We start from the raw sequence: 27,545 nt of genomic DNA on the forward strand, positions 1-27,545 counted from the left end.
AAAAAATAAGACGCCGATTAAAAGATTAGGTACGGAACGCGGCAGTGGCAAAACGGGTTCGATCCGCGTATGGGGCAGCGGCATATTCCTGCATTGCAGGGGGTTAGACTAGATGACTCGCAGGATCCCTTCCAACTCTAGGATCTGGGGGAGGGAGGAATAAGAGATAGTATTGCCCCATCCCACAGTCTTGTCTAGCTAACCCTTGTTCCCCACCACCAGCCATGCCCCTCCCCAGTGCTTTTTTTCTTAAAATAAAATGTTTAGGGGTACTCTCATTTTCCTATTTATTGCAATAATGCCCCTCAGTGAGGCCAAACTTAGATTCACAAAATGTTTAGGGGTATGCGTCCCCCCAGAAAAAAGCACTGCCCCTCCCCTTTGCCACCCCTCAAATGCTTGTGCATTTCATTCAATGAGACTAGCCAGATCTGCTCATGGAGCAGAATGGGGAGTGGGCTGTACCACTGCAGGCAGGGGTACATTTGCACACCTCACATTTTAATGTCCCTACATTTGAGTGGGGGAGGAATATGCCGCAGCTAGAAATCTACCATATCAATGGTACAGAAAGGTTCTAAGCCAGTCCTTTTCCCTGCTGTGCTAGGTTTCCAACTGCAAGGAGCACTTGTTTGTTTACATACTCAGATTATTCCCATGCCTGTGGTCTATGAAAAAGTGCTCATCGTGATTAAAACATGGCTTGGGAATATACTAAATAGACTCCCAGTTTAAAGCGCTGATTTATTTCCTACACTGCCTTTTAGGTTCCAGGATATCCTCTCCCTCCCTCGGGCTCGAATCCCCACTCAGCCATGAAGGGTCACAGGGTGAATTTTGAGCCAGTCACAGCAACCTCTCTGCCTACCAACCTCACAGGGTTGTTGACAGGATACAAATGGAAGGGGGAGGAAAGACTGCAGGCACTGCCTTGAGCTACAAGGATGAAGGGATGCAAGATGCTGATTCAGATAGGAACCACAACAGGGCACAAAGGGCAGGGCTTTAGGGCAGACATCCAACAGGGATGGCTTATATGGGGCAGCTAGGACCTAATTTAATAACCTCACTGCAACACTGTCCACTGGGGTCCCAAATCTAGATTCCGCTCCCCACCACCACCAATGCAATGCTTGTTATTTACACTTTAAAAAAAATAATCTTTCGATTGCTATTTGTGTGAACGGTGTCACATTTAGAGTGGCCGTAAAAGTTTCATAAGACAAGGAACTACAATCGTCGTTAAGTAAATATTACTTAACGGTAATATTTACTTAATATGACTTAGTATTCGTAGAGTTTCTTTGTGAACCAAGGCTTTTGGCGCAGTGACACCAGGGATCGAGAACACTGTTCCTATTGAAACCAAGCACTTGCCATCCGGATATTTCATCACCAACTGGAAATGTATTTGTATCGCCAAGGACCTTTCATAGGATTAATGTAACTCAGTACTGATCTATGTGTACAGTGTTCTATGATTTTGTAATTGCAGTTTTACGACGTTTCAATTATCTTATTGTTCAGTGCTTTGATTTTGATTTTTTTTTAAATGAGCTGGTGGTTTTTAAATATACCGTATTTTTTGCACCATAACACTCACTTTTTTCCTCCTAGAAAGTAAGGGGAAATGTCTGTGCGTGTTATGGAGCGAATGCCTGCGGGTGGCGGGGGGGATCTGCTGCAGTCGTGAGCAGAGGATCCATAGTTCCCCTTCCTTCCCTCCTCCGTGGTTACAAAGCATGGATCCACATGGATCCTCAGGATTTTTGCATTGGGCTACTCCAAACTCACTGTCAGATCACATGTCTGTGGCCACAGCATGAACCACAAAAATCATATATCCACTATTTCGTTTAGAATATTTTTTTTTCTTGTTTTCCTTCTCTAAAAACTACGTGCGTGTTATGGTCTGGTGCGTGTTATAGAGCGAAAAATATGGTACTTTAAAAATAGTAATTGGGCGGTGGAGGAAGTAAAACCATGAAAGCAAACCCATGAAATGCTGACCACACTACTCCAAAGGCTTTGGGCTAAAATCCTAATCACACATATTAGGGAGTAAGTTCCATTGAACTTAATAGGGCAAACCTCTCAGTAAACAAGCACAAGGGAGAAAGTTCATTAGGGTTGCCATACGGACAGATTTCCCAATGTCAGAATTAGCATCCGGGGGGATTTTTGGAAAATCAGCAAAAAAAAGTGCAACAACTTTTTGTGTTGATATTCACTTCTGGAATTATGGCTCTAATCCTGAGGCACATACACTCAGAAGCTGGTCCGCTATGGGGCTTACTTCTTAATAAATGCCATGTTTAGGGTTGCAGTCTTACAAACGTATACACCAGGCATAGGCAACCTTGGCCCTCCAGATGTTTTTGGGACTACAATTCCCATCATCCCTGACCACTGGTCCTGTTAGCTAGGGATCATGGGAGTTGTAGTCCCAAAACACCTGGAGGGCCAAGGTTGCCTATGCCTGGTATATACTGGTATACACACATTTTCCCTCAAAGGACCCTGGGAACTGCTGCTGAGTTAAGGGTGCTGGGAATTGCAGCTCTCTGAGGGGTAAACTCCCATTCCCAGGATTCTGAGGAGGAAGTCATGTGTCTTAAAATTACAGTGTGAGCGCAGCTTTAGTCACAAATAACTTTTAAGTGGCATGAAGGCCGTGAACTGAGATGCATGTCCTTTCCAGCTCTCTCTTTTTGGATGGATACCAGAAAGGCCTGCCTTTTCATACGTTGGCAATATTGCTGTGCACTTTTAATAGCTTCTTAACGGCCCAAAGCTGGAGGCGTTCTATTCTTGTGTACACCCCAATGGAAGAACAAAAATAACAACTTACACTGTACCAGCTCTGCATTTTCTGAAAGAGAGAAAAGAGAGAGAAAGAGAGAGTGTGTAAGCCACATGTTAACCTGGGGTGATGAACTTTTTTTCAGCCCAAGCATCACACTCCCTTCCATGCAACATTTCAAGGGCCACATGCCAGTGGCCGGCGGGGACACAGGGCAAAAGTGGGCAGATTAACTAATATAAAGTTTGCCTTTATGCAGCAGGGCAATTCCTGCACACAGTTGCCCACCCCTCTCTATTCTCCATCCAAACATGTTCAAGGACACATCCGGGACAGACAAAAACACAAAGTGGGATGACAAAACAGGGCCAATGAGGGGTGGGCTTCAATCAGGAAAGGGCCAATATTCAATTTTATGCATGCCCATTAATTTTAGTTACGTAAGTATTCATTACACAGGTATAAGATGTAATTAACTTTAGTGTTTTAATTTCTGGTATATGAAGAGGAGCAGGGGGAAGCCACCTTGTGCTAACGGAAGTCCTTGCACTGCTTTATGCTAGTTAAATACAGCCTAATAATTTTAAAAGAAAACCAGACAGGGGCCAACTAAACAATGCCAGCGGAAAAAGAAAACCTTAAGTGCCTGAAAGGGGGCACCTCCCATGGGTGGTCGTTCCATAATCTGGGTGCCCAAGCGGAAAAGGCCTTTTCCCTTGTTCCACCAACCAAACCTCCTTCGGTGATGGCACCCTAAGAGCCACCTCAGAAGCTGAGCCGAGTTCCCCAAACAGGCTCACCTTCTCTCATCTCCCGCCACACATGCCCCCACCCATTCTACCTTGTTATTACGGATGAAGCTGCGCCCACTGAGGGGGTAGTTCAGTGGGGTGCTGGGTGGGTGCACTGGTTGAGGGGTCCGCTCTGCCGCATTCTCTGAACCTTTCTCCACCATGGCTTCCGGGGGCAACTCTGGAGGAGGTCGTGGCGGCAACTGCAACAAGCGCTTCCTCAGGGAAGGGGAGCTGCTTGGGGTTGTACGTGGGGATGTGGTGCCGGTGCTGGAAGGAAGCAGGGAGGCAATTGTGAGCCGAGGCCCCGATTTAAACACTACCATTCCCAAGTTGCCCAGGAACAAAACTCAAGATGATTTCTATGCCCTTGTTTGCTTTAATCCGCAGCATTCCCCACCTTGGTCCTTCTAACCCTCTATCTTGCTTTCACCCTCCAGACAACATCTAGCTCACATGTAACCCCTAAGAGGACCTGTGTCTTTAAGAGTTGCGGAGAATTGAATGTATTTATCAGGAAGGACAGATCCTGAAGCTTAGGCTCCAATACTTTGGCCACCTCATGAGAAGAGAAGACTCCCTGGAAAAGACCCTGATGTTGGGAAAGATGGAGGGCACAAGGAGGAGGGAATGACAAGAGGACGAGATGGTTGAACAGTGTTCTTGAAGCTATGAACATGAGTTTGGCCAAACTACGGGAGGCAGTAGAAGACAGGAGTGCCTGGCGTGCTCTGGTCCATGGGGTCACGATGAGTCAAACACGACTAAACGACTAAATAACAACAATCATTGAGTGCATTTATTTCCCATGTGTCCTGCATGGACCTCAAGATGGCATACAGAGGAGTTCTAAGCAGAGCCAGGCCTGCTTAGCATCATCATCAAGGTGGCTGCAGCCACTGCCATATCTTGCTGGGATACAAAAAAACCAACAACCTGCCACCATTCAGTTTCTCCCATCACTGCAGGACTATGGATGCTTCCAGACTGGGGAGATGGGGCCTTCATTTGCAAACGGGTCACTGATAAATATCTCAATGGTTGCTGGCAATGCATTATGGTGGTGGTTACTCAGCGCTTTTTTTCCTAAGAAAAATGTTTAGGGGTACTCTCATTTTGACTCAAAATCATCATTTTATAGTTCATATCAGGAAAAATAAATATAGTAAATGGACAAAAGTACAAAGATTCACAAAATGTTTAGGGGTATGCGTATCCCTGCGTACCCCCAGAAAAAAGCACCGTGGTTACTCATCAGAAAGGATATAACCCAGATTAAATGAGCAAAAAAAATGCAGGCTGGTGTTTTGATGCCAAAGACACCTGGTGGATGTTACAAAAAAAGGGGGGGAGCTTTCCATGCATGAAGAGTACCCATCTCACAATGAGCACCCGTCTTGGAGCACCCTATAACAGGAAAATCCATATTCTCTGTACTATTGAACTTTTAAAGACACAGAAACCCTCTCTGCAGCTTAACAAGTTTCAAAGTTGGGTTTCTTGGTTTTGTTTTTTCATTTCCTGTCCAGCAGAAGCTATTACTAGAGCAGAGGAAATGTAAACAGGAAAGCTCCCAGCTCATGAGAAGAAACAGGATCCTAATCCCAGAGTCAGGTCACCTGAGGAAACGCCAGAGATTCTAAGAGACACTCAGAAGGGGAGTGAAGAGCAAACTGGAGTCAGATTTGTGGGCAAACCACCCTCAGCTAAGGACCCAGTTTGTATAGCAGACCTTTCCAAATCTACGCTGTACGAAATAATACGAGGCCACACCCAATTTGTACAGGTCTTCTCCTCCAAAAAAGAAAGAGTGAAAGGAAGTTGTGTAAATGACTATCCATGCTTATTACCACAGTGATTTCCCACACAGCGTGCGTAGTTATCCCCCCTCCAGTTTATCTTCGCAACCACCCTGTGATGTAGGTTAGGCTGAGAGACTTGACTGGCCCAAGGTTGGCCAGTGAGCTTCGTGGCTGAGTGGGAACTAGAACCCAGGTCTTAATCCGACACTCCAGCCACTACACCACATTGGCTCCCCATCCATACCGCCCATAAGCCATGAGGAAAGGGATAACCCCACCCCCCACCCCCCGTTACTGTTCCTACTGGGCTGCCATCTATGTCCGTGTGTCAGCAGGTCCTGTGAAAAGCCTTTGAAATGTAGGATGGGAACACGAATATTTGCCAATGGGCTCCAGAACATGCCAAGAGAATTATTTTATAAAGAATCAAAAAGTGAGGCCTGTAGTGTGGATTACTCCTGTTCCACCCTATTACTCCTTCCATTCGGTCATCCTGGTTATGCCCCCAATAATCTGCCTTGCCACATGTTCTATAACCATGATTAGCAATTATGGCATGCACTTAAAAAACAAAAACTAGGCATGTACAGGGATGCATAGCCATCAACACCACAGCGCACAAGGCACATTTTAAGCCTTCTCAATTGCAGTCTTGCTTTAAAAAAAATTGCCCTCCTCAAATTAGCAAGTAGCCTTATGGGAAAATGTCTTTTCTCATGCAGATTGTTGCACAGAGGCAAGGAGTGATTTTTCAAAATCAAGACTGCATCTAGGAGAGAAGGCTTAAACCTCTCCTCCCCATGAGCTGTGCAGCCCCCTACAATTGGCATTTTGTTTTTTAAAAAACCCACAATATGACTGCTAATCAGGTCATTAATGTACCGTGTATCCTTGGAGCATGCTCAGTTCCCCTTGGGAAGTTTTTGAAAACCCCACCAGCAGCATTTAGGTGTTCTCCCCGCTTGAAGATTGCTTTACATTTCTACAAGCCGTGGGGTTCCCCCAAACCTGATCCCTTCATCTTGTGAATGGGCCGTGCTGTTTTAGCAACATAAGCAACAGCACTCACCTAGGAGCACCGGAACCAGTGAAGCTATGGAACATCCAAGCCATGCATTTAAAGCATCCTGGGAACCACAGTTCACCCCCCACAGAGCTACCATCCCAGCGCCATTTACAAACTATAGCTCCCAGGATTCTTTGGGGGGAGTCATGTGCTTTTAAGTGTTTGGCATAGAGTGCCTTACGACAATTATCCTATTTACTCCCATGACAGCCTTGTGAGCAAAGGCATAAGGAACCGAGGCTGAAATAATACAACTTGCCAAAGGCCGCTCTGACAGCTCATGACTTAAGCAAGGATTTGAAACCAGGACACCCTGATCACAGGAAAACATGCATCACATCAAGGAATATTCCCATGCACTCAAATTTTCTTATGTTTTAATTAGGGCTGTCACTTCATTGGAGGAATATTAAGTGAATAATTATAAAAGCGTTAACCGATAAATACGTTAGTTAAATCTGAAAAATTTGCTCATGAATAAAATAATCAGGGTTTTTTTTGGGGGGGGACATTTGTTTTTCAACGGCGCATGACTATATCAAAGCATCATCATAGAAGAAGCATTTTCTCTTGAGTGAAATAACTCTTCTAAAAGTGAGCTTGTAGTTAAAAGGAGCTGCATTAAAATCACCTGCATTTTAAATAAAGATGAATTATGATTAAATAACAATGAAGCCTCATTGATCAGGAGGCTGTTTTAAGTTGCCCAAAATGTTTTTACAAAATTACTGTATTTCTTTTATTGACAGCCCTAGCTTTAATCATTATGAACATGTGAATAAAAGGAAGGGGTTAAAGTGCATCACCATCTCATTTAGGGATGGAATCCTGAACAGTAAGAAGGGCAGACTTTGCCAACCTGATGTGCTGGCTGGGGCTGATGGGAGTTGTAGTCCAAAACACTGGGAAGGCATACAAGGTTGGCAAAGGCTGAACTAGGGGTAACATTTCATTGGACACAATGGGAATTACTTCCAAGCAAATGCACATATAGGCTTGTGCTGGACTCCATTTCCCCCCACCATCCTTGAAATCAGAGTGATCAGAATAGTCTGAGGCTTTTTTATTATGTGCTGAGTGGCAAACACAACCTATGTTTAAACAGTTAATTTAATAATAATAAATAAATAAAAAAAATATTTATATCCCACCCTCCCCAGCCAAAGCCGGGCTCAGAGCGGCTAACAACAGTAAAATAAACACAACATTCTAAAAGCATTTCCTTATAAAATTAATTCAAATCAGATTAATGGCAACCATTGGGCTAGAGTTCTGTGAGGATTGCCAAAGGAGTTAAAGAGTTTAATCTGTGCTAGGGCTATAGTAAGGAGGAGTAGAGAGCTGACACTGGTCAAGACAAAACCAAACAGAATAAGAGACTGACCCATGTGGACGCCCCATAAGCTGTACCAAAGGAATGGGGAACCTCCAGGGGCTGTTGGACTCCAACTCCCATCAGCCATGGCCAGCATGGCCAATTGCCAAGGAAGATGAGAGTTGTAGTCCAACAACACCACATGCAGGGCTACAGGGTCACCCCCTGGTACCTCTTCAATCATTGATCTAGCAAGCAACAAGAATAAAACAAGGATAAAGGAAAGAGTAGCCAAAACTCCACCTCCTAAATGGGGAAGAATTGGGAAATCTGAAGTTTTTTAGTTTGGGGCAGGCTGGCAAATACAGTGGTACCTCAGGTTAAGAACTTAATTTGTTCTGGAGGTCCGTTCTTAACCTGAAACTGTTCTTAACCTGAGGTACCACTTTAGCTAATGGGACCTGCCGTTGCCGCCGCCGCGATTTCTATTCTCATCCTGAAGCTCCTGAAGCAAAGTTCTTAACCCAAGGTACTATTTCTGGGTTAGCAGAGTCTGTAACCTGAAGCGTCTGTAACCTGAAGCATCTGTAACCCGAGGTACCACTGTAGTGGTTTGTTTGACTGCCTTTAAGGCTTGTCTACATGTAGCAAAGAAGCTGTGGCAAACTGGGAAAGAGCTGGTTCCTTTCCTTTCCAAGCAATCGGAAAGTCACAAATGGCTAAGACTACCTTCCTTTTGCAGACGGGGTAGTTGTGGTTCACTGTCTACAGGGCCAGCGTAAGGGATCCAAGTTATGGAGCTTGTATCCCACACCCAATGGGAGCATTCCCATTTCAGGCTCTCAAAAACCCTGTTGAGGTGGATGAGGCCAACACAGAAGCAGCCAGATCAAGATTACTATATGTGCTTCAAGGCCGAGTGGGATTTGAATCCGTTCCTGCCCAGACAAAGCTTCAGACTCTGTCCGCTCTGCTGCATGGAATGCCAGGCACCAATATCATGCGATTGGAGGCGATGTCAGGTTCTGCGACAATCTGCAAACAGCAAGGGCTGGGAAACTGGGAATAAGGCAGCGCCAGGCTCCCACAGACCAGGATACTGGGTGTGGTGGTTTCAGGAGACATGTTTCCTCACACTTCCACGCTTATCATCATGCACACACACACACACATACAGAGAGAGAGACCTGCCCCGATCCAGCAAGGAACTTACCGGCCACCCAAGGATCTGCCCTGTGTCCTGGTGCAAACGAGAGCAAGAAAGAAAGAGAGCGGAGGGAAATTCATGAGAACAAGAAGTTGGGAGGGGGGAGAGAGAAAGGCAGAAAGAGAAGGGCACCCAAAGAAGATGAGAGCAAGATAAAAAGATCTGCAGAGCTGTTTGGGCTACGCAGCTCACACCGTTATTTTGGCCCTCGCTCACCCACATGCACACAAACCCCGCCTCTGTCTGCCCTTCCCGGACAGCCCCTTGCAGCAGGTGGCTGCTTTACACTGAACAGCTGCAGGGGGAAGCATACACACAAGCCAGTGTTTTGGAGGATGGCTGTCCCAAACGCTTTCTCTATCCTCTTCCTGCGGCACCCAAGCCTCTTCGGAGAGTGTAGTTCTGTCTGGCCAGCCTGTAGTCCCCCCAACCTCCGAAATCAGTATTTGTTTCTATGCCTACAGTGGGTTCCTAGAAAAGAGCACGGCTTTTTTAATAACAAGACAAGAGGCAAAAGCCAAGGCAAAGCCGAGCCCCCTGGCTCTCTGCCCAAAGAGGTGAGGTGTAAAGTCTGGTCTCCTTTCCCCGACATGTGAATATCCTGCCAAGTCCCTTCTCAAACGCTGCTTGGGTTCCGTGAACTGAGTTTCCATTCCTTTCACTGTTCTAAAATTGGGCCTCACCATCACTGTGTCCGATGCCACGTGTCTGATTTTACAAGGGGCAACCCTGCTACCTGAAGGGCAACCTTCTATTTAAACAGAGTCTGGTTTAAACATAAAGAATCCTAAGACGGGAGAGCAGGACGGGGCTTGATGTCGCCCATCAGCAGCAAGCACTTGTGCAAGATGTGGCAGACACATAGGTCGCCTGGTCACAGTCTTCCCCGCTATGGGGAGGTGCATTGTGTTTCTATTTAGATTGCAGCAAGTCATCCTAAATTTGCATTTACGCACGTCAACTTGCATGTGCAAATTTTGTGCAAATCACTAAACCTCTTTCATGCTCATTTTGTTTATTAAATCTATATACCACCCTTTATCATAAGATCTCCGGGCGGTACAAGATAAAATCACGACATAAAGGCACAAATAAATAAGTTCTAAAAATTTCTGATGAGGCCTTTCTTTTTTCCCTTTTTGCAATGCGCAATTGCCCATCCTATGCCCCCCATCAGCATCAAGCTTTATTGAATTAGGCTGGCCGGGCATTTGGGATTTAGTGAAACTTTTTAATCACTGCTACCACATGAGTGACCCTGGAGTTACTGGGACCAGCCTAAAAGCCGTTCCAGGTATGGGCAAGTCTCTGGCAACCCACCCACACTCCCAAATACCCATTACACCCCATTCCTGTTTGTATGCTCCCCCTACAACCTTCAAATCTGATATTCTATCTAATTCCACACAGTGTGGGTGTTTAAAACATCAAGGGTTCCTTGAAAGTATGACTGGTATAAATAATATGGCATCGTTGCATTTGCCTTGTTTTGTTTTAAGTCAAGTCAGTCACACCTAAGTGTCCAAGCTAACACCTAAGTGTTCCACCCAGGACAACAGGATCAGGTCCAGAATGGTACTGGGTGCCCTGCCCAAAGCAGCTTTGAGTGAAATATATAATAACATAAGAACCCTGCTGTTATCAGATCAAAGGTCTATCCAGCAACCTGTTTTCCACAGTAGCCAGCCAGATGCTAAGCATCTGTACTGGGACCAATGTTTTTTAACTTGTTCCTCAATGCTCTAGAGCCAAGCTTGTAAAGTTTTTCGGGCCTTTGGGCAGATTTGGGGTTTTGAGCAAGTTTTCGTCACTTCCTTCCCCTCAACCTCAGATGAAACCCCAGAGAAAGCAAAAGAGAAAGAAAGAAAGAATACACTAACACATTTCACTCTTCCAAGGGATCGTCTTGGTAAAAATTACATCTGATAGAATCAATCTGAGCCTTGAAAGGCACATATGTGTTGAACAAGGAGATGGGAAAGAGTATCATTTTTCCAACTTCCTTCGTCAGCTCTGTTTACTTTTCAAGGGAGAAAAAATGGTAGCCACCCTCATCAACTCATGACCAACAGCGTGGGGGCTTAAAGACTTTGTGGCAACAGGGAAAATCCCCATGGGTGTCACTGTGCCCATGGGTGCCCTGTCTATAATTAGCAGGTTACCATACAAAAAATGGCATCCGCCACCGAAAGTGAGAAGTGGCACATTCCACCCTGCCATCTCAGGATCTTACTATCTCATTCTGTGGCACATATAGACTAGGGCTGAAGGCTCAGCACCAGAAAGATTATCACCAATTGACAACTGGAGAAGAAGGGATGAACCCAGCCCTTAAACTCAGGGTGATGTCAGAGAGCAAAAGCCCACCTCTCTTTCAGGGGTGAGAGCAGAATCTTAGTGAGGACAATTTTTGCCAAGCCACCAAGGACTGCCAGAAGTTTTGGATCGCTTTCTTCCAGTGAAGACTGTGAGGCCTCCATACAGGATTCGTGGTGGCCTCCCATCCAGGCAGGCACTCACCAGCCCCAGATCTGCTTAATTTCAGCCAAGGCTGCTGTGAGTGGCGGGTCTCTGGATCATGCCCTGGTACGACTCATAGGGTGTCAGATTCAGACACCTAGAAGCACACAGACTTGTGTGCTTCCTTAAGTGCTTCATTTTAAATTGAAGCGCTCTCAGCTTTGCAGGGGGGAACCCTGCGTAAATGCACATAAATGCCAAATCTGACCAGAATATAGAATCCCACCTTCAACAGCAAAGGAAATGGCTAGACAACTGAAATAGTTCATAAGCATCCCTAGGAATTGCTCATTGCTTTTCACATGCATTCTTAATAATAGTTGTTACTATCAGTATTATTATTTATATAAAAAAATTCTTACCCACTTTTCGTTACCGTATAAGATATTCCCAAATAAAATAACCGCATAAATTCAACCTGTCAAAATATGCGCTGAAGAGTCAAGTCATTCTTCCTAATTCCTGTTTGTCCTTGAATTTCACTTCAGAACACCAAGTTCTGGGTAGCATGTGGGAGGGCTGTGGCTCTCAGCCAATCGTACCATTTGACCCTGTTTTCTTCTCTATGGACCATTGCTTGGCCTTATCTAGGACCCGCAGCTGCAGACTCCGGAGGGAAAGAATGCACCCACTTCCAGCTGAGGGCACATAAGTACCAGTGAACATACACACCATATATCTGAAGCAGATTTAAAGCACATCGCTCCCCCCAAAGAATCTTTGGTCTGTAGTTTATCTCCCACAGAACTACAATTCCCAGCACCCTTAACAAACTGCAGATCCCGGGATTATTTTTTTGGGGGGGGCACATGATTTCGGTGTCCTTTAAACTGATGGCGTGTATGCAACCCTGGTTGCATTTTGCAGAGCGAAATGGTGCACCAATCGGTCTATGGGACCAGGACAGCAGAAGATCCACAAACATGCCGGCCGGCCTCCTCATCTAACTACACATCATGTAAAGATGGCCGCCAATTTGGACATCTTTTTTAAAAAGCAGTTAAGACAAATCTGTGGATTACAAGGCTACTAGTCACGATGGTTACACATCACCTCCAGCATTGGAAGCAGCTTGCCTCAGAATATCAGTTGCTAGGGAACAACCGTGGGAGGCATGCAGCTCAGCAGGCAGAGCATCTGCTTTGCATTCATAATGTCCCCAGGTTCAATCCCATATATCTCCAGGTAGGGATGGAGAAGACCCCTGCCTGGAACCTGGAGAGCCACAGCCAATCAGCGTAGACGACACTGAGCTTGACAGGCCAATAAGGCAGCTTCCTGTGTCCCTATGTCCTGCTGGTGGGCTACAAATAGGCATCTGGGTTGGTAACCATGGGAACAGAAGGACTGGGCCAGACAGGCCTTTCCTCTGATTCAGCAGGACTCTTTATGTTCTCTATGAACCTCACCCCTGCCCTGCAACTCTATCCGGACAAAGAAAAAGCTGCCTGTGTTGATTCTGAGGCATCCCTAGGGGAAGATTCATTGGTGGCCTCACTGGTTATAAGAGGAAGGGGGACAAAAACCCAAGGTGCAGCCACTGGAGCAAGCCTTCCAGAATAGTACAGTACCAGCAAACTAGCAACCTACAAGTGCTATTTCCACAATATTCCCAAGGGCTCTTAGCCAGCTGCCTCCTGGGATTAAATGGCGGTGTGGCTCCTCTTTGTTTTGCCCCTGGGTGATGAGAATAAATAGCTGCCTCATCGATATTCACTTACGCTTTATGGGAGCGGATAGAATACACTGCCTTTGAACAGGGGTACCTCGCCTAACAGTTTTCACCCAGGAGAAAAGGAAAGAAAGCTTGTGTTACGTTGCCCCTCGTGGCTGTGAAGCTCAGGGGGAAGAGACCAAAACAGAGGAGAGCTCTTACGGAGAGGGGGAAAGGGGGCTGGGGTGAGATCTGGAGTTCTTATGAGGTTGAGGATTAAGAGGAGCATTCAGGATTAGGGCTGTGCAGGAGAGGAAGACAAGCAACAAGAGGCAGCTTTGAAGGAGGATGCCCTCTCTCGATTGGCTGCTTCAGGTGAAGGATGTTGTTGGTGTTTATCAGCCGCAACCTTGTTTAGAGACAAAGGACGGGGCCACAGCTCATTGCTAGGGCATCCACACAGCATTCAGAAGGTCCCAGGTCCGATCCTCAGTATCTCTAGGGAAGATTGGGAATCACCTGTCGGAAACCCTGCATAAGGCAGTTTCTCCTACGTTTCTACAACTAGAGCGTGCTCCTACTTCTTCAGACAGCACACAGATATAATAATAATGATGATGATGATGGTGATAATAATAATTATTTATTTATACCCCACCCAATTGGCTGGGTTTCCCCATACACTCTGGGCGGCTTCCAACAAAATATTAAAATACAATAGTCTATTAAACATTAAAAGCTTCCTTAAACAGGGCTGCCTTCAGATGCCTTCTAAAAGTCTGGTAGTTGTTTTTCTCTTTGAAATCTGGTGGGAGGGTGTTCCACAAAGCGGGTGCCACTACCGAGAAGGCTCTCTGCCTCGTTCCCTGTAACTTGGCTTCTCACAGCGAGGGAACCACCAGAAGGCCCTCGGCACTGGACATCAGTGTCCGGGCAGAACGATGGAAGTGGAGACTCTCCTTCAGGTATACTGGACCAAGGCCGTTTAGGGCTTTAAAGGTCAGCACCAACATTTTTAATTGTGCTCGGAAACGTACTGGAAGCCAATGTAGGTCTTTCAAGACCGGTGTTATGTGGTCTCGGCAGCCGCTCCCAGTCATCAGTCTAGCTACCACATTCTGGATTAGTTGTAGTTTCCGGGTCACCTTCAAAGAAAAAACTACGGGATTTGCTACTGCAAGATGTGGTGGCCGCTGCCAACTCAGGTAGCTTTACGTACACAAGTACAATTCCCAAGATACCCTGGGAGACGAGACAGACTGTTGTGACTGCAGCACAGATATGCCTCAACAGGCCAATTGCAACATCTGGCAACCTTAGCCCAGAGCCCCAGAGGGCCTACCAATGCTGACACTAAAAATACGGTGGACAGCTCACAGCCACCCACTGATTGTGGCACTGCAGCTGCTGCATACTGCTGCATATATACTTGCAGCCAAACACCTTCATCTGCCCCCGCTGCAACAAAACATGTCTCTTCCGTATCGGTCTCTATAGCCACAGCAGGTGCTGTAACTCTCTGATGGTTTGACTTCACCTCCAAAGGCACACCCTTCCATTGTCTCCCGAGATAGACAGATGCCATCCATACTTGCTAGGAAGGGCCCACCCAATTTAACTGCAATGTTTTTTTAAATAGGATAGCTTGGTTGCATGTTTTAATTAGGAATGTTTAATGTTTCTGTCATGGGTTTTTTTTACTCATAAATACCTTAAATGCCTAGTTTGCCATTAAGCTGTATGTAAATTAAATAACATCCACAGCAACAATAACTGTAGCCAGCTTTGTGCCACGAGAAAGTGGGAAAGAAGAGAGATACAGAAACGTAAATGGATGAGAAATAATAAATGGGCCCTATGTTGCAAAATAGTTAAAGTAAGTAAATCCTAGGCCTGTAAGGAATTAACACTACAGATCTTTGAGGCTTACGGAAATAATTCTTCCAGCTTCATCCTTGACAGAGGTCACCCCAACCTGTCATTAACACCCTCCAAAATTAGTCAAGCCTCCAGATCAGCCCCTCTTAAAACCTCTCATGGCTGGCCCCAGATTTTGCATGCACTGTTTCCCTATTCATAAAGCACAAGAGCCATGGTATACCCCATGTGGATTTAAAAAAATCATTAAAATATGAAAAGGGCTGCATACATGCCATACATTTAAAGCACATTTCCCCTCCTAAAAAAGAACTCCGGGAACTGTAGTTATTGCTCACAGACATACAATTCCTTTCAGCATGCTGCAGTTCCCAGGACTCGAGGGGGGGGTGTCCTTTAAATGTATGGTGTGCACTAAGCCTAAAAAGAGGTTACAGAAGCACACCAAACGGCAGCAGAAAGGAGCAGGGTTATTGTCAGAAGAAGAGCAAGGGTGTGGGCTGGGGCTGAGAAAGAAAGGGCATAGGGAACTGTGCATGTCATGTTCCTTGCTCTCCCATGCTCTGTGTGGCCACAGCATCCGCTCTAATGAAATGCTAATGCTCTCTCTGGGGCCGACCTTGGCATGGCATTGAGCAACCTAGTTCCCTCGCCTTGCCTCCCATCCACGTGCCACGCGGACCCCAGTGTCCAGGGGGAGGAAGAGGTCAGGCCTTCAGCAGATGGGGGCGGCTGTCACAGGAACCGCAGGGCTAACAGGGAAAGGGTCGACAGACAGAGAGCGACAGTTCATCCCCGCAAGTGGTGGGAGGCTGAGGATTCAGATCAGAGAGCCCTGTGCCAAGGCAGGAACCACATTTGCAGCCAGAATTGTGCCAGATTGGCAGGATGCTGCCCCAGATGTCAGGCATTGTGGGGTGAAGGGGGGAAGAGACAAGAGTTTCCTGTGAGCCACTTCCTTTGCCTGGGCTCCACACCTCCAGAATAGGAAGGCACAGGGACAGCTCGAGTGTTTATCACAGGGATTCTCTACACTTCAGGGTGTTTTCGAAGCACCCTCAGTGTAGACTGCGGCTGATCCAAATTGCACAAGCCACTCAAGCAGCTGATTAGGGTAACAAGGTTTTTGGAGGTGCTGGCTGCACGGGATCCAAAAGACACGTCACTTGCGAAAGGATGGTGGAGCCACACACATACAAGGAAGGCATCCTGAGGCCCACTTTCCCCAAGTTGCTGTGGAGTTGCTTGGGTAGCCAAACGTCCTGGGGCAGGTGGGTTGGGGTCAGCCTTGCCCTGACATGCCTTTTTATGTTTTCCTGGCCTCCTGAAAGCGTTGTAACCGCCAGCAGCTCCCATGCACTGAGAATGCATAAATAACCCAATGACGTGGCTGAGAGGCCTGATTGTAGAGGTCAGGGAGGAGGAGGGGGACCTGTGCGGCCCTCCTTCTGTTGTTGGACTCAAATTCTCAGCAGCCCTGGCCAGAGAGACCATTTGTCAAGGGTGACGGGACTTGGAGTCCAGCAACATGTCTAGGGCCACAACTTCTCCATCCCTGATATTAAGTCTTTTCTATGGAATTAGAACTGCACCAGGAAGGGAGCACTTCTGATTCTGTGTGAAAGATATGCGTGATTAGCCTATTGCCCGAGTGGCTGCACAGGAGCTGCTCATAAATAGTTTTCATGGGGCTGTGAGAATGTGTAAAAGACACCTAATTGTACAGCTGCGGAGGAATTCAGGGCTAAACCCTGTGGTTTTAACCCATGGTTCGTGCAAGGAAAGATACTTCAGAAGTTTTCATCTGGAGCATCCCTGATAACTCGCTAATGTCAATGAGATCCATGGGGCAACTGTGACCTTCTTGTAATGTGAATGTCTTTTGACTACCAGGAGTTCATGTTCTGTGTGTTTTCAGGCATCCAAATGACCTTCAGATGGTACAGAAAGTATATTATTTATCCACACTAGAAATGAAGAGACTTGTTTTTTCCTGTGATGGGTGAAATGAACCTCAATCGATAGGTTTGCCTTTATGTTCAGGATCTAATCTGTTTATTAGGGTGTTTTTTTTAAAAAAACAACAACACCACTTTCTTCCAGATCCATTTGGCTATATACCACATTTGTTTATTGGTCTGACGTACAAAACTTGGCTCACTTACTTAAGTAACCTATTACTACCTGGTCACCAGGAATCCTATTTTCTGCTTGTGACACTCAGTGATCTGGATCATCAGAAGACTCTAACCTATAACCACCATGGTGGTCTCCATATGCCAATGGGCAGAGCTGGTGGGAGTTGCAATCCAGAAATATCTGGATAGCACCATGTTGGTTACTCCAGCATGAGTTGGAAAACTTGTATTGGGGCCAAATGTAATATTTTATTACTTTCTTACCCCCTAGTCCTATAATCTCCATATTCTCAATATCGTAAGACTGGCCTTTAAAATATTGAAGTAATAAAATCAGAACTTTGTAAAACCAATTTGTAAAACCGCTTTAACCACAAGCACTTAAATTAGAAGCTTGAAGAAAACATACACACACACACACACACACACACCTCAAGGGATTCCCTTTACTTTCCTGTACTCCAAAAAAAGTATATTGAAATTAAAAGATCCTTAGCTTAAAAGCCCAATCATGAAGAACCTCACACAAGCCTGTTCCTTTTACTAAAAAGCCACTGACAAATACCTCCCCAGAGTAAAGAAGGAATCTCAGGAGATCCTGGTTCCAACTTTCCCCCATTTAATCACAAGGCGTGTGTGTGTGTGTGTCTGCTAGCACTGGCATTCTTATTATTCGTTTATACACAAACACACCAGTCCAAGAAGGCAGCAGAGGCCAGAGAATTATGTTCTAACTCCCAGATGGGCCAAAAGCAACCGCTGCCCATCACCCTTCCGCACAGCTGTCAATCCAAGTCTCAGCTTCATCGACCCCTTCCCCAAGGAGATGACGGGGAGAACAACGGGCGACACTCACCCTGCACCCTTACACTTTCCAGTATTGCGATGGAGAATATCAGTTTATGCAGTGGGGGATGGGACCTCAAGCCCCCTCCTCGTTGCGTCCATATGCACACACAAGCACACGTAAATGCGTGGAGGGACACGCGGAACAAAGGCTTCCCCGACGATGGCGCTACAAAGACCACGCTGCTACCACTGCTGAACACAGACTGATGTCACACCGTGAGAGAACTAGACGCCGATAAACACGCACCTGTAGCAAAGGGAGTGGGTGGGAGAAATCGGAGTGCAGCGGGGGGGGGGGCTGACCGACCTGAAATCTCCCCCCGCCCCCGCCCCATCCTACAAGACTTTCCAAAAAGAGCTTGTAAACGCGCGCGCGTGCGCTGCCCTTTCCCCCAGCGCCTTCCGGAGATTAAGGCTGAGGAGCCGAGGGTTTTGCTCCTCCGCCCCGCCGGGTGTTTTGGAAGATCTGCACCTCCGCGAAGAGAGAGAAAGAGAGAGAAAGAAACCCGTTTACCGGGTCCCACGCAAACACAACCCTTCATTGCCACCCGCCCTCTCCCTCCTTCCCGGCAGCTCCTTTGTGTCCATCCCTCTGCCTCCATCCATCCTTCTCCGCCTCTCAGCTGACAAGTGGCCAGTCCGGCTTCCGAAGCGCTGGGAGAGCGGGCACAAGCCCGGAGGAGGAGGAGACGGTCGCCTGCTTTCCCAGCCCGGCTTGAGAGATCCCCGCAGCCCCTATCCCCCCACCTCCCCGCCCCCTGATTGCAGCCAAGAGCCGTCCTCCCTCGGCGCGATCCTGGCTCTTCTTCCCGCTCCCGACGCGGCCGGCATCGCTCGCCGCCGATCCCTCCCGCCCGCCGGCCACGCACCCCGGTCCCCCCGCGCCGCGCTTTCCTTACTCGAACATAGCCCAAGGCGGCCAGCGGGGCGGGCGGCTCCCCCCTCCCCGCCCGGCCGGGATGGAGAGGCGAGCGCTGGTCCCGGCCGGCGGCCCTGGTGCCGCGCAGAGGAAGAGGAAGGAGAGGCAGGCCCCGCGCTCCCTCCGTCCCTCCCCGTCCTCCTCCTTCCTCGGCGGCGGCGGCCGCCCCTTTCGTTGCGCGCACCCCCGGCGGCTCCAGCACCGCGCAGCGCGGCAGCGAAGGCAAGCCGGAGGGGGAGGGGCCAGAGGAGAGGAGGCGGGGGGTGCGGGGAGCCGAGCCGGGACTCCTGGGTCCGCTCTATTCCGCGCACGCACGCACCCCAATAAAGAGGGGGGGAGCGGCCTAGTTAGGCTGGCAAAGCAGGCTGGGTTCTCGTGGGGTTCGCTTCTGGATCAGGAAGTGGATCTGGGAACCTGGGTTTCTGGCCAGGGCCAGAGAAAGTTAGGGGTCTAGCGGACCGGGGCTGGCAGCCCGGACTCCTGGGTTCTTCCGCTCCCAAAACGTTGCGGGCGGGGGAAATGATCAGGCAGGCCTGGGGAGTCGCGTTGACCTTGAGCGAATCACTGGGACGGCAGCGCATGTCTTCCTTCGGTGGAATCAGAATTCCAGGCTGCCTTTGCTGCGCAGCTCGGGAAAAGAATCCATTTTTAAAAAATAAATAAATCTTATGCTTTGGATAGTTGCCCAATTATGGAGTCTGCTGCAAGACTGGGAGGAAGACAGAGAGTATGTGCCTGCGCAAGGTGTAAAACTATTGTTTCTGGGTAGTTAATGCTTAACATTAAAAATGCATCAACAAGATCTCAGATTTAGTTATACGGTAGTTAGAAAACCAGGTTTCAAAAGCAGAAGCAACTGCATGCCCTTTATTCCACAGAAACTGAGTCTCCAGGAATGGTTTGACACCAGCAATTAGCCAACCTCCACTGCTGGGAATGAGGTGGGTGTGGGTGACACATTAATTCCTTAGTCTCCAAACCCCACTGTAACTAAGTGAAATAAATGCCTCTTTCCCCAGTGAACCCCTCCTTTTAGGAAGCTGCCTTACACAGTGAAACCACTGCCCTTCATAGAATCACAGAATCGTAGAACTGGAAAGGACCACCAAGGTCATCTTGCCCAACCCCCTGCAATCCAGGAATCTTTTGCCCAACATTGGGCTCGAACCCACAACCCTGCGATTAAGAGACTTATACTCTACCAACTATGCCCCCTCCAACATGGTGCCCTCCAGATGTTGTAAATGAAAAACTCATTAGGCTACGCCAGCATGATTAATGATCAAGGATGATGGGAGCTATAGTCCCAGCATCTGGAGGGCACCACATTGACTACCCCTGACTACTACTGACTGGTAGAGGCTTTGCAGAGCATCAGGCAAGGGTCTTTCCCAGCCCTGGTACCTGGAGATGCCAGGGACTGATCACTGATGCTCTTCCGCTGAGCGTTGCCCGTTCCCCATTTCCCTCTTCCTCAGTTGTGAACTTTAATTGTAGGCTCCTAGAAGCAGAGGCCTGTAATATAGTGCCATGAATTCGCAAATTCATGGCACTATATAAATAAGTCCACAAATACAACATTTTCAGCATTAAGGGTCAGCCATTCCAAATCAAACCTATGATGCTACATTTTCCTTTTTTTTATTCTCAAAAGGAATGTAAACATTCTTTGCTAGACAATTGTATTGCTTCTTTAAGCTGTCATTATCCGACAACTGCCTCTCCTTATGTGCAGATGATGTCTTAAATGGAACCGGAACCCACATCCAAACCTACTTCCTCTAGCCATTGTTTATATGACATCACTGCACTTCCAGCATGCAGTCATGCACTTTGCGGTATGCACTGGATCAGCTACTGGTGTCCTTCCCTTGCCAAGCAGTTATGTACTCCTAGGAATAGTTAAACATTTTTGGTGCGCTTTTCAAAACAAGCACCCTTTCCAAGACACACACAAGCCTCCTGACTCATTTCATGGTGGTAGACAAACGCAGGGCCTTTCCAAATGAAGGAATTTTAAAATGTGCAATAAATGTACAGTACTCATTCGTGGGAGAGCTGCCCAGACATTGTCTTTGAGGTCATTGTAGGGGAAGTGAATTTCCCAGCATTCAAATGGCACAATTTTGTTTCGGAACAAATAGAATTCCTCTGCTACATACACAGGCACACACATATACAGACTGGCACCTGCCTTCCTCGGGTTGCTGATATGTGCTCTGGACTCCCCCCTTAAAATAATTTTCTGGCCTAGTAACTCCAAGCAGGCCAAGGCAACTAGGCCTATTTAAATTTCCTACAATGCCCCTAGACTTGCAACATGGTGCTATCAGCTAAGCCTGCCAGAGCCCATTAATAGAAGAGGGGCGTCTGCCACAGCACTTTGCCCAGAGGGTCTCCTCAGACGTGGAGCCAGTACGTCATATACACACAGAAACAGCTTGTGCAGCCATTGTACTTTTTGAATGTGACTGCCTAAGATGGGCCCAGAGGAAAGACACAAAGAGCATCTCTCTGAGTCAGGGCCCTTGCGGGTGATACGGTCGCCCCCCCCCCATTTATTCAGGGGCATGCTTACACCATTTTGCGCTACTGCCTCTTTTCATGCCCTTTCAGATGTGGCAGCCATTTCGCACTTGTGCCCCCACGCCCGCAGCAGCCATTTTGTGCTTCGTCACCCCCCCATGGCAGCCATTTTGTAACGCACCTATAGCACTTTCTCGGAATTACTGATGTGCCTCCTGGTTGAAAAAGGTTAGCAGGCCCTGAAAGGCAACTCTGCCAACCAGGTACATTCGGCATTAGAGGCCTTGCTCCGTGCCTCCTTACCTTTGGAGGTTGGGTTGGCTCAAAGCTTGCTACAAGGGCACAGAGTGGAGCCTATTAAGTATCAGCACCAGTGACACTTCCAGGTTACCTGCTTATTGAGCAGTCATGCTGATTTGTTTGCATGGAGATTAGGTGGTGTAGGTTTGGCGATGTTGCATCAGAGCAAGCTTTATCCCATACAGTTCCCACACTTTGACTTTTGGGGATGAGGGTTTGTTGCACAAGACCTTCCAAGCAACTATAATTACACAATCTGAATTTGACATCAGACAAACACTCAGCTTCCCAAGGAGAAAAATAATATGCATGGAAGGAACAACTACAGTACTGTACATGGTTTTGCTCCATCTGCTCTATTTATTTGGCTTCCACTGGCAGTGAGAACGGGATGCTGGACAAAATGGACTATGTTTTATGCTTGTTTGTTTATCTTACCGTCCAATTTTTTTAATGTATTGCAAGCTGTTGTTGGGAGGGGAGCTTTGCAGTCAAAAAGTGCGGGTAGACATTTTAAAAATTAGATCATAAGAAAAGACCCTCCGTGTCAAGCCACAGGTCCATCTCACCCCAGCACCTCACATTCTCAAAGTGACTAACCTGATGCCCAGAGGAAGCCCCAATAAATAAATACCGTATTTTTTGCACCATAACACTCACTTTTTTCCTCCTAGAAAGTAAGGGGGAAAGTCTGTGCGTGTTATGGAGGGAATGCCTACGGGTGGCATGCCTATGGATTTTCCTCCTCTAAAAACTACGTGCGTGTTATGGTTGGGTGTGTGTTATAGAGCGAAAAATATGGTAGATAGATAAACAAATGAACAAATATAGGAGGCGAACAAACCACTGAAGTAGTTGGGGTTTTTTATAGCATGTTTTTACACTTTGAAGGCTGAGCATCCACATTTTTAACATTTGCAAACACCAGATCCTGTTTTCTTAAACCGTTTTTTCCAGGATCTTGTGAGAGGAGGGAATTTTTTGAAGTGTGTTTCTTTTTATTGCTCACAACGGTAATTACTGATATTGGCAAGGGAGGGGAGTATCTCCATCAAGCACCCTTCCTCTGAGGATTATTGCTGCTTTCCAAGGGAAGAGCTGCGTGGCAGGAGATGCTGTGTCCTCCTGACCTAGACATTGTCACCAGCTTTGCTCCGGGATCTGATCTGGCAGGGGCAGAACAGTGTTTCAAGGGAGGGGCTGCCCTTTATCAAAACTGCCCAAACTGCCACAGCCATTGGCCACAACTTCCAAAAAACTTGCACTAGAACTTGCTTTCCCCTCCTCCCTCCCATTGCCTTTTCCTCATGTGCCATATCCTTTCAAATTGTCTGAAAGCAGGGCCTGTCTTAGGACTGATTTTTGTAAGCTGCTCCAAAAGTCTTTTCTGCTAAAAGGTTGGTGTGTGTGTGTGTGTGTGTGTGTGTGTGTGTGTGTGTAAAACACTGTAAATAAATAAATCTCATTGTAAAACCTCAGACAGTGGTGCTGTCTGTGGCAAACGTCTAGGACCCCATTCAGCAGAATGAGCAAGAATAACCCCACCAGCACAAAAAACTCCAAAACAGTAAGCAGTGTTGAAGTGTCAGGCGCAGGAACCTTTTGTCCCTCCAAATGTTGTCATTTAAATTTGTATACCGCCCTTCACCCGTAGGTTCACGACAAAAAATTGCAAAATAAAAACAACAAAATGCATAATAAAAATAACAATGGCAAACCAATAATCCCCCCCACTCCCACAATACATTTAAAAGGACATCGGATGTCAAATCAGCCAAACGCCCGGGGTTGTTGCTGAACCACAACGCCCATCAACCCAAGCAAACATGACCAATGGCTGGGGACAGTGGGAGTTGTAGTTCAGCCACATCTGGAGGGCAGAAAGTTCACCACACACCTCAAGTAACGGGGAAAAACGGTGTGGGAGTAATATCTCTAGGTCCAGAGGCTACAACAACAGGTGGGGCCTGTAGTAAAATACCTCACCTCCTAGCAAGGCTTGTTTCTCCGTCGTTGTGCCAGCTGCCCAGCCATCTCCTCCACTGGGATTACATAAACTGAAAGAGCTCAAGGCAACCATTCTACCCGACACCCACTCCTTTTTCCGTTTTCCTTTTCCAACGGACACTCTGCATTCTGTGGCTGTTGCCTTTGTGAGCTATGCTCATTCTTGGGAGTGTGCATCTACTTCCTTGATTTAAAAAAACAAACACAAAAGGCAAGGACAACCCTCATATTCTCGGCCTCTGCAAAAAAGGCTCCCCTCAAATCCACTAGTAACGCTTCTAGATAAAAGCAGGGGTAGCCAATTGGGGGGGCCTTCCAGGCTTTGTGGATTATAACTCCCATTACCCTCATTTGGCCTTTCTGGCCTGGGCTGGTGGGAAATGTAGTCCAACCAAAATCCAGACAGCACCACTTTTGACTGCCGCTGAAATAAAAGGCATTGTGCAAGGACTTAAAAGAGAGGTTTGGGCAGCCTGTGGCCCTCCAGATCGGGGGCTCCAGCTTCCCATCCACCCGTCAGAATGGCCGGTGGGAGTTTGGAGCTGGTGGCCAAATGCAGAATTGGATAAGCAGGAAGATCCTGGCTCTGCTTCTGCCTGGCACGTGTCCCTTCAGTCCCAAAAGAAAAGTGAACATGGAACCATGTTTGCTTTGCAAGCCAATAAACCCAAAGTAAACACAAGTCGAGATTTGCCTGGAAGCTTATCAGACATCCATGGTGCACGGGCACACGTCATATTGGCATTACGCCAGCAACGCACCGTTTCCTCCGGGCATTTGACAGAATAGGTCGACTTGTTTCCTGCCCACCCACCCCCCACATTTCCGTTAATAAATCACCCGCTGTTTGCACGGAAAAGGACGATTCAGGACAGACAAAAGCAAATACTTCTTCACTCTGTGCAGTTATAAACGATGGGATTCACTCTCACAAGATGTCTCGATGGCCGCTGACTCGAATGGCTTTAAAAAAGGGTTAGATACACTCGCAGGGAATAAGGCTATCAATGTTTCTAACCTCCACTGTCAGAGAATTAGTAGGCCTCCCTGGGAATTAGGGCTATGCCCCAAATTATGCCAAATTCTAAATCCCCAGCTGAGTTAGATAACCCAATTTTCCAGGGTCTCCTGGAGTGATCCAGGAGTGTCAGGATGCGGGGCAGGAAGGATGTTTAAGCCGTGCACACCTGCTCCCAGCAAGGGAACACAGGTACATTTGTCAAACCGAACAGGGCTGAAGCTTCTGCTCAGCAGTGGGAGAACACAGGGTGCAATACTGCAGGCTTCAGGGGTCTGCTTCACCACATGCCCCAGAGAACACGCTGGAGGAGCAGAGTTCAATGGGATTGGCTCTGCTGCCCTTCACAGTATAGGGGGTGAGGAAGATGCAACAGAAGCTCCAACCCCCAAATTGATTCGGGGCTGGAACCAGGTTTGTGTGCACAGCCCTACGGGAACCACAAGTGGGGAGTGTTGCTGTTGCTCTCAGGTCTTCCTTACGGGCTTCCTAGAGGCATCTGTTTGGCCATTGTGAAAACAGGATTTTGGACAAGATGGGTTCTTATATTTCCGAGTCTTTTATCGCCTCTTTGTTTTACCATGTGTATGCCAATGTTAGTGAGGGAGCCTGCATCCTTTGAAGAAAGAACAACATGTTCTGTAACTGTTAACTTATTGGGGAAGGCGTCACTTTGCTTGGGCTCCTGCCTTCCATAGCCCCTTCAAAGAGCTACAGGCACAAGGTCACATTTACGTCTACTGCAGCAAACACTGCTAAGAGTCTTGCGGCATATTTAAGACTGATACAGTGGTACCTCGGGTTACATACGCTTCAGGTTACATATGCTTCAGGTTACAGACTCGGCTAACCCAGAAATATCACCTCGGGTTAAGAACTTTGTTTCAGGATGAGAACATAAATTGTGCGGCGGCAGCGGAAGGCCCCATTAGCTAAAGTGGTACCTCAGGTTAAGAACAGTTTCAGGTTAAGAACGGACCTCTGGAATGAATTAAGTACTTATCCCAAGGTACCACTGTAAATGTACTGCAGCATAAGGCATTGTGGACTACAGTCCATCTTCATCAGGCGAGTGAAGCATTATCCTGAGTTACAGATATATTTACACATGATTCAGGGGAGATTGTAAACAGTCTGAAGGGAGCAAAATGCAGAAAGCAGGTGGTGATAATTGCATGAACAGCGAACATATACTCAAACATTTGTGCTTAACACAGGCCTCCTCGTATTTGTAAGCCAGTTATCATATGTAATACAATAGTTTAAAAACCTCTTTCCGTTCAAAGATTGACTCCTTCAAGGGACTGGCGTAACATTTAAGAAACCTTTTTTCTGTACCAGACTACTGTATTGGGATAAAATATACAGTGGTGCCTCGCAAGACGAAATTAATCCGTTCCGCGAGTCCCTTCATCTTGCGGTTTTTTCGTCTTGCGAAGCACGGCTATTAGCGGCTTAGCGGCTATTAGCGGCTTAGCGGCTATTAACGGCTTAGCGGCTTTAAGAAAAAGGAAACAAACTCGCAAGAACTCGCAAGACGTTTCGTCTTGCGAAGCAAGCCCATAGGGAAATTCGTCTTGCGGAACGACTCAAAAAACGGAAAACTCTTTTGTCTAGCGAGTTTTTCGTCTTGCAAGGCATTCCTCTTGCGGGGCACCACTGTAAAGCATGTGTATAGAGAGAGATGGGAGAGCAAATGCTGTGAAGCTGCATCTCTTTCGGACAGGGGTCTGTTTTTGTTATTGTTTTAGCTGCACATTGGACAACATAAAAATAGAACAAGCAGCCGCTCCTCCATAGTGAGCAGGTCCTTTTCCAGATGTCACTTTGGCGTTGCAATAAAAAGCTCTTAAGAAATCTAAAAGGGGCATGCTTTTGAAGTACCGGCTTCAACTACAAGCTGTCACCACACCTTGCTGCACTCCGTGCCTCTTCAAAACAGTTCGGAGGGGGGAAATCCATTCCTGTCTTTATTTAACTGGCCACCGTGTTGTTCAGGGTGAAGCGATTCCCTCTAGTGACAAATGATGTCCAAAGCAGCTCAGACAGGAGGAAGCCGCGCCTTTGCCTACACAAGACCTTTTGGGCACTTTTAAACGCATGGACGTGCTGTGCTCTCCCACCACTGAGCATTGCAGGGCTCATCTCCCCATTCTGAAAAGACAAACGGGACCCCCTAGCAAGAGCAACACTGGATCATGGGCCAGAGGTTCCCTGCTCATTTCCACTGGCGATTCCAGGACCTTCGACCTGCCAAGTGCGTGTTCCATCATGGAGCTAAAATCTCTCCATACCCTTCCTTTCACCACTGGAGAACAGAGCCAGCTACCCCCTCTTCTCAGGGGACTGATTTGGCTCTTGAAGCAATCTGTTCTGCTTCCCCCTGAAAAGAATCCTTTGCTTTTGGTGGCAACAGCAAAGAGAGAAAGGAGGTGGTGGGAAAAGCCCAGAGCAGTGGTGGTGGTGAAACCTTCCCTTTCCCCAATTATCAAATTGATCATATGAAAGTGTGCATGCTCAAGTGTGGGGTAGCTTCACCTGCCCCTGGCATGCAACCCCCAGAGGGTTAGCAAAATGTGAATGTGGGGCCTGAGCAGCCCCCTAAAAGGTTGGCCACCCCTGTAGAAAACTCACCTAACAGCGTTGCCTGTTAGGCTTAGGAACAAATGCTACGTAAGAGTTGGCCATGAATAAACTGTGGGGGGTGGTGGTGGTGGGGTTTGAGTCTTAAGGCGAGGGTAATCTCTTATCC

General features: G+C 47.3%; 1 protein-coding gene across 3 annotated transcripts in view; it reads right to left on the minus strand.

Moving 5' to 3' along the window:
- GRAMD1A (GRAM domain containing 1A) overlaps positions 1-23,898 on the minus strand; it is a 52,506-nt gene extending 28,608 nt beyond the window's left edge. The window contains exons 1-3 of one of the 3 annotated variants that reach the window (XM_083515232.1): positions 23,755-23,898; positions 3,645-3,864; positions 2,852-2,872 (exon numbers count right to left, since the gene is read on the minus strand). In XM_083515232.1, coding sequence (XP_083371358.1) covers positions 2,852-2,872; positions 3,645-3,758 — 135 coding nt within the window. In that variant the 5' untranslated portion in view covers positions 3,759-3,864; positions 23,755-23,898. Of the gene's footprint in view, positions 1-2,851; positions 2,873-3,644; positions 3,865-11,866; positions 11,929-18,922; positions 19,139-23,754 lie in introns of those variants that run through there. The other 2 variants (XM_083515231.1, XM_083515230.1) reach the window with 2 other exon arrangements.
- Between the last annotated feature and the right edge of the window lie 3,647 nt (positions 23,899-27,545).

Source organism: Podarcis liolepis (genome assembly GCF_965112155.1).
Source record: "Podarcis liolepis genome assembly, chromosome: 7".
Classification (NCBI taxonomy): Eukaryota; Metazoa; Chordata; class Lepidosauria; order Squamata; family Lacertidae; genus Podarcis; species Podarcis liolepis.